At 44.9% G+C, this 7,792-nt stretch overlaps 1 protein-coding gene across 5 annotated transcripts in view; it reads left to right on the plus strand.

Moving 5' to 3' along the window:
• Nucleotides 1-7,751, plus strand: part of SLC20A2 (solute carrier family 20 member 2) — a 59,084-nt gene extending 51,333 nt beyond the window's left edge. For 3 of the 5 annotated variants that reach the window (XM_055797300.1, XM_055797299.1, XM_055797301.1), the window contains 2 exons: nucleotides 264-348; nucleotides 6,050-7,751. In XM_055797300.1, coding sequence (XP_055653275.1) covers nucleotides 264-348; nucleotides 6,050-6,214 — 250 coding nt within the window. In that variant the 3' untranslated portion in view covers nucleotides 6,215-7,751. Of the gene's footprint in view, nucleotides 1-263; nucleotides 349-856; nucleotides 942-6,049 lie in introns of all 5 variants that reach the window. The other 2 variants (XR_008746036.1, XM_055797302.1) reach the window with 2 other exon arrangements.
• The last annotated feature ends 41 nt before the right edge of the window (nucleotides 7,752-7,792 follow it).

The following is a 7,792-nucleotide window of genomic DNA, read 5'->3' on the forward strand; positions in this document are numbered from 1 at the left end:
TAATTAGGCATGATTCACTGCAGCGTAGAGTAGTAAAGGTCCCTGACGCAATGAGCCGTGCAGCTGGGTTACTACAGATGACTAGCCTGTGCCGTTCCCATTATTCAGCCCTTCCTTGTTCTCTTAACTTATTCCTATGCCAAAAATCAGTTGGAGATAAAACAGTCGAAAGAAGAAACGGGTAAGACTTTGGCACGCTGCATGGTATCAGTCCAGACTGATGCAAAGAGTGATTGTGAAGTGTTTTCTTATGCTTCCCGCAGTGGATTCACTATTGAGTTGGCTTCGGCGTTCACAGTTGTGGTAGCTTCCAATGTTGGACTTCCTGTCAGTACTACACACTGCAAGGTATGCCTTTGCCCAGTGACTGCAGTCAAGGCAGTCTGGACTATTCATCTTAAAATCGTGCCGCTCGAGCCAGCGGATAATGGCACAGCGAGGGGAAAACAGCCAGTCACGGAGGACAGCTAGGTGGAGGTGCATCAGCCTGTCTCAGCTGTGCCAGCAACACTGGGAAATAATCAGGCTCCAAAAAAACCTCATTGGAGTTGTCACAGTAAAGTTGCTGAGATCAAGCACAGCGTGAGCCTTGTAGCTGTGGCTAAAGAAAAACAGCACTTGCAAAAACATGACTTCAATTTTAAAGCAAATGATTACAGGGAAGAGCCTGGTTTCCTCCGACGGTGCCATTTGAACCTGGTTGGGTAGCATTTCTCCCTTGTTCAGAGGCTGCGCACCATTCATCATTTATACTTCACTTTCTTGATAAGTGCATGGCATGGGATTTCCTGCATATAACTCTTTTACTACAGGTTTTCCATCTGTCTTTTTTTTTTTTTTTTTTATTTCTTCACAGTGGATTTTGCATTGAAGTAATGTGTGCGCTAACGGTACTTGTAGCCTCAAATGTGGGTATTCCAATAAGCTCCACCCATTGCAAGGTATTGGAGTTTGCAGTGATCACATCAGTAAATCACATCGCTAGGACAAACCATAACAAAATACAAGAGATACTGATCGTTGCAGATTGCCTTCACTATGCGATGTGCCGTGCAGGCAGTGATCGCAAAATAACAAGAACCGCTTTTAAAGCTTGTATGGCTAAGCAAAGTCAGCGTTATAAGTAATTGCACAAAAGTCTGGAACGTCTTTCACCCTTATGTGATCATGTTGAACTAATATAGACCTATTAAAATAATGTAGACTCATGGTTTGTGTGATCCCGGTTACGTGTATTTCAGAGCCACCTGTATGAAAAACACTGCTACATCTTAAGCTAATATTTTAATGTCTCTCTTCTTTTAAACCAACTTGTCCTCACTTTTGTGCATTATAATACAGAATCTGGCCCTTTTAATTTGAACAAGGTTGTTGGTTTGTTTTTTTTTTTAAAAAAGACCAGTTTGAAGTACATACGTAAGCTGGGTAATGAGCAGAATTTGATTGTGTCATATATACGCTGTGTGAGAAGACATTTACATTGTTTGTAGGCAACAGGGAGCATGTGGACATTTACACTGTTGGAATAACATAGTGGGAATTTGGAATTTCGTTCCCCAGGAAATTCCTCAGCCAAATACCCCATCTTTCTTTGCTTCCCCATGGACTCCCAAGCTCTTGGACATGCAGAGCTGTCTGTATCCCTCACCCTCTGGCAGGGCATGGGAAAGCCCCTCTGAAATCAGAGACCGCAGAGCAGCAAAGCCCCTCTGCTTCGGGACATACCACCAAGCCCTACAAGAGCCAGATCCTGTAGGATTCACTGCTGCACCCTGGGGACCTTGGAGCCCTTCCAGCTCTGGCTGAGGCAGGCAGGTTTTCAGGACTAACTGCTCCACAGCGTGGCAGGCGGGCTGGCCAGAAGCCAGGCATCCTTGCCTGTGACATTGACCTGGTTTCCAGTGAAAGAGTCAATGAAATCCACACATCGATGCTGCAAAATGCCCCAAGTTGGTTCATTCAGCCTTTTTCTGCTGAAAACCATTTCTTCAGAAAGCCTTCCTCTACTGCAAAATCATCTCTTTCTTCTGGTGTAGAGTTCTTTGAGAAGCAGCCAAGACTGAGCTGCTCTGAAAGGCTGTTCAGATTGCCTGGTGTTGGCCAAACTCTGGTGCCTCTGAATCAAGCAGGGAGGGGAAAAATAATAACAACATGATCCAGTTCTAAAAATGCTAGCCTGAAACCACCTCCCTTTAAGCTGACTGGTATATCAAATGCATGATTAAGAATCTGCCAGAGAGAATAATACAGCTTTGATTATCCCAGTTGCATGCATGAATCACTTCTAGCCACTCATTGTAAAAGAGAAAATACACTTGGGTGCAGACAAATGGGCTGAATTTAAAAAGAAAATGTCTTGGAAGCCATAAGTTAATGAGAGGGCAGCATTAGGAGGTATTCATTGACTCAATGCAGTTAAAAGCTTGGTCTTTTCTAACTGCAGAGCAAACTAATTCTTTTCAAAAAACACTTCCATAAAAGCAGTTGATGTGGTTAGTCCGTATCTGCTCCCCTGTAGTTTGCTGCATCTCATTAGATGGATCATTCTTAATAGGAAGATCCCCATCGCAATAAGGTTAGACCGTTCCAGGATGTCACATTATTATAACCGACTCTGTGTTTCAGCATAATGAGATCATGAGTTGAAAGATTCTAAGCGATCAACACAAGATACAGCAAACACTTGTAACAGATGCATTCCTTGTTTCCTCCAAGGGTCCAGTGAAGGAATAAAAGAACTGTTACGTATCATTTACTCCATGGGAGAATGCCTCTCTGAAAGTGCTGTCAGCCATTGAGGCAGAAACACCACCTTAAAAATCAGCAGAAAAATTATTTTGCCCTTGAAATCAAAAAGAAAACGGATTCAGGGCGAGCCTGGTGCTAAGCCTCTGGCATCAGCGAGTGGGAAGTATTCCTTTCCCCAATATTTGCTCTACAGCAGAATAGCATTTGCTAAAGTGGGAGCCTTACTGAAGGGGTGTCAGTCAACTGAGCGTGCAGCAACTAGATAAACCGATGGCAAAGAAGGAGCAGCGTGAAACATCTTGGGTAGAGGGAGACCTGTTTGAGGTGAAACAATAGACTATAATGAAAAGTGGAGACCAAGTATGAAGGAAAACTCTGAGTGGCAGTTTTCAGGTCTTGGAGCAGATGGGGTGGCAAACTGGAGACTGGTAGCAGGAAGCATTATCTTCTGAGAAAAATCTGTCACACCCTCTCACATCAGGAGTTGCACTGGGTCCTAAATCAGAGGGTTTGGTCTACATGAGGTGGCCACCACCCAACATGCCTGTCCTAAATCTGCAGCCCAGCAGCTTTTCCACGCTCAGTGCCTGCTGAGAGCCTGAACCGCATCATCATCCCCGCCACAAGTCAAAGGGGAGAGGAAAGTTCCCCTGAAAGCCTCCAAGAGGGCCTGAGGGAAAGACCTAACCTTTTGATCCTCCAAAGGGATATGTGAGTCTGAACATGGTAGCCACATCGCTCTGCCTGCACCCTTCCAACCTCCTTTGGGAATTAGCACTGAAAAGCTGGTGTGGTGTGAATGCGTATCTTGCCTTTCTGCTGCCCAGGTAGGCAAATGGTCGTATTGAATCTTACACACACTGCCTGCTATTTATTCTAAGATACAAGATGTAGAAATAAACAGGCATTTCTCGGCTCTAACAGATTGAACGTGCTCGCTTACGGATAAAATCAAAGTGCAGGAGTTAAATGCTTTTTCTGTGCAAAAGCAACTTTGCTGAGGTCATACTTATCAGTTCGGTTTTGCTATTACGATTTTGGGGTTTTGAAAAATATTCTGTGTTGCTGTGACAGAATTATCATGTCCTGTGTGTTATTCTGATGTGCCATTGCACAGGAACAAGAGAGCCAAAAGTATTTCTGTAATGCTTTGAGCAGAGCATACTGAAGGCAAACTGCACTGGTTTCAAACCAATCTCAAAGTAGATACCATCTGAAATTCTTCAGACGGTGTAGTGTCCCTACACCCAAGTTTTAGCTACTCTCCTAACCTGTAGTCCATCAAAATCACTATTAATAAACTAAACTTTAATAATGTTTAAAACAGATTACCAATGCCATCATTGCTGATACCTTTTAAATTTCAGGAAGGACTCAGAGACTGTCATACGTAGGCTGCAGGCTAGCTCAAAAAGCAATGCTTTTTGTTGCAAGCATGACAGGTGGATGCTAAGGATGTGCAAAATGTAAAGCAGAGCCTAACACCTGAGCTGCTGAAAAACAAAGTTTCCTCAGGGTAATGCTTTGATATAGTCAGAATTGTAGGATTCCTCTTAGCTGGGCACCTCCTAAATACACTTACAGCTCCTGAATACAGAATAGCGTATTGCCCACGCTAGGGATATTCAGATTAAGTAGTATCAGATTCCCTTATTGGGTCAAGCTTTAGAGGGAGGTCTTTTCAGTCCTAGAGTATCAAGTTTAGCTTTCCCTTGTTCTGTCACAGGTGTTTTTCAGAGTCTTATTTCCCTAGAGTTACGGGGTCTTCCACAAATAACTGTTTCTGCAAAAAGCAGTAGTTAGAAGTTAAATAGGTGTTAATGAAAGATGCAGATTCAATATGCCTGTCCTATCTCTCCCTGCTTCCTTGTCCTCCCAGCATTTATCATTTTCCTGGCACCACACATGGGGAGCAGCCCATCTTCTAATCTACAGGTAGGGACTGATACCCTAATTAAGAAAAGAAGCAGGGAAGAGGAGGCAGGGATGGCATTTCAGGGAGCACAAGCCCAGGTGTGTCTTGGAAGTTTCTTCAAAACAGGGTATTCCATCCACATTTCTAGCTGTTTTACCATATGCTTTGAATAGACTTTCACTGATTTACACATTGTCATTAACAGCATGGAGGGCCACTTCCAGGGCAGTAAGAATGCAGCGTTTTTGAAGTTTTTGCATCATTTTGTACTGGAAATGTTTTTCTCAGTCCAGTTTCCTTCTTAAAAAAAAAAATATATATATCTGCTGGGTTTATAGCCAAGCTCATTAACTGAAAATACATTTGAAGGAAGAAAAGGTTGTAGCTTTGCCCATGCCACAGCGTGTTTGTCTTCAAAAACACTGACCTACCCAGCTGCCCTGGCAGCAGTGCCTTTGAAGGATATTTTGGTGGTTTATCCATTGCCCACCTGAAGCCAGGCTTCTTGATGTCCATGCAGTTTGCATGCCCCATAGCATCAGGCTGATGTCTTTTTCCACAAGGAGGATTTTAGCTCTGGGTGCTTTGCTTGGCTGGGTGGTCCAGAAGGGCTGTTTTTTCTCAGAAGGCTTGGGCTGGTGAGTTTGATGTAGGCAGCTGTACTGGATCTAACCTTGCATGGTCTGTCTGCCCCCTGCCAAGTTACCATCACTGTTCCAGGGTGAGCTTAGCTGCTTACATTGCCATTGCTGTTTATAGCCCACAGTATTGAAATACATAGGTGCGGTTTGGAGTCAGCTCCATATGTGAGACTATAAGCTGCAGAAGTTCAGCAGCTGCTTGGGTGAACAGGCAGGACATCCCAAACCAGCAAGAGAACAAACAGGCAAGTGGGACAGGAACCATACTAGCTATCGCAGCTGGCCCCATGCCACACTCTCCAGCAGAGCCTCAAAAACAACTTCCCCAGGGTTTTTATCATTTAGACCAAAGCCTGGCCAGACTCCGTGGATGCTTGCCCTCTTCCCTACAGACTAAGCCAGGTGCCGGGCAGGTGGAGGGCTGCCTCGGTTGCACTCATGGCCGATCTGGGAGCTAGCAGGGCAGGGAAAAACCCACAAACATTTATTCTCCTTTGGCTGCCCCCGAGGCCTGTGGAAAAGCAGGAGATCGTTGCAAAATAAAGGTTAAAGCACCCTGGAAGCGTCGCCCTCCTGTGACCCCACCAGAACAGAGCCATCAGTATCATCAGGGGATCCTTTATCTCAGAACATTTGTTATCAGCTGGTATCAGCTGACTGGCATTGGTGTGGCCGTGGGCATGTTACTGTTGCTTGGACCTACCCCTCACATCTCGTCTCCCTCTCTCTTCCCCACACTCCCAAGGTCGGCTCCGTGGTGGCCGTCGGCTGGATCCGCTCCAAGAAAGCTGTCGACTGGCGCCTTTTCCGCAACATCTTCCTGGCATGGTTTGTGACTGTGCCGGTAGCTGGCTTGTTCAGCGCTGGAGTGATGGCACTGCTGATGTACGGGATCCTGCCTTACATCTGAGGAGCCTCCCCCGCTGGGAAAAGGGGAAATGGCCAAGCTACTACCCAGGGGAGAAGCGTTCCCATGAAAGAACCAGTCAGAGAGGATCCATCTTCCATATCTAACTTCTTATCTACTGTACATAACAATGTGTCATATTGGTGACATGGTGATGTGGTGCCATTTCTTATATATTAAAGAAATATATATGCATATAGTAGGTAACAATACCTAAGTTATATTATCAGTGGGGTGAAAATAATTGCCTAGAATTTAATATTAAGTAAAATTTGTACATAGTGTATCATTTTGGTGGCAATTTTTTAATCTTTTGAAGAAGAGTATGGATTAGGAAATGTTTCTTGTCCATTTGATATAAGAAGAAGCGAGGTACAGGACTGCATAACACATGAATTTTTTTAAAGCTATTAAGATACTGGAACAAAATAAAAATGTGCAGAAGTGCTTTTCATAAAATAACTTTGTTCATATCATATTGATCTTTGTGTATCATAGCATGATGGTTATGGCTGTGTAAATACTTACAAACAGTAACTTTTAAATGGTGCATTTCCCTTATATATTTTGGATAAGAAAGTTTAGGAAGTACCAAAGAAGCAGGGGAATAGCTTGCCGATACTATGTCGTTGTCTACACGTGTGAGTGTGTGTTGTGTTTCCCCACCTCTAACTCAATGTTGTTTTCACCAAGCTCCCGCCAGCGAGGCTGGGATTAGTACTGTTCATGTCTTATTGTAACTTTAAAAAAAAAAAAAGCACGCACAAAAAAGTTAGTTCTCGTTACTTAGTAGGCAGACCACAGTTCTCCACATTAGCTGATATTAGACTGACTTCATTTTGTGGGTTGAATTTGAAGTACGTCACTGCTCACCTTCTACCTTTCCCCTTCAAGTCTCCGCTCCCGGTTGCCCTGCTATCAATTCCAGCAGGAGAACGGACCGTCAGTCTCCTCGTTTTCTGTCCATCCAGCCACAACCACACACTCTCAGGTACAGGAGCCGGACTGTGGGGTGCGTTGCACCCCCCCGTACAGAACCGAAGGGCAGCAGCGGGTAGGGAACGGGCTTAGCCCTGGTGGTGTGGTTGAAGGTGTGGGCGCCCGTGGGAGTGCTGACCCGCACAAGGGCTGGCATGTCAGGAGCATGGCAAGGATGCGAGCAGATGCTGGGTCCCGTTGGCGAGTCCCATCCCGCGCTACAGCTCAGCAGCTTCCCGCTGTGCTGCAGGGGTGGGACGGGAGCCTGGCTGTGCATGGATGGCGGTTGCATGGTAACCAGCATTTGGGATGAAATTTTTTCACGGCAGCTCAGGGGGAAATGGCTAGCTACATCCCCTGCACGGCTTTGGAAAGCACATTTGGGTGAAGGTTACTGTTTTGTGGGTGGGGAAGCAAAGGGCAAGGGGTGCCCAGAGGAGGTTGGGAATATATTACTGTTTAAATGCTGCTAAAATTTTGATAAAATGTTCTTGGTACTCCATTGTGACTTTTCCATTGGTCATTCATACTAAATTTATAATAAAAAGATAAACAGCCCCTATCACTGTTTGCCTCTTGGGTTTTTTGAGCATTACTCAGCCG

Source organism: Falco peregrinus, chromosome 2, assembly GCF_023634155.1.
Source record: "Falco peregrinus isolate bFalPer1 chromosome 2, bFalPer1.pri, whole genome shotgun sequence".
Taxonomy (NCBI): Eukaryota; Metazoa; Chordata; class Aves; order Falconiformes; family Falconidae; genus Falco; species Falco peregrinus.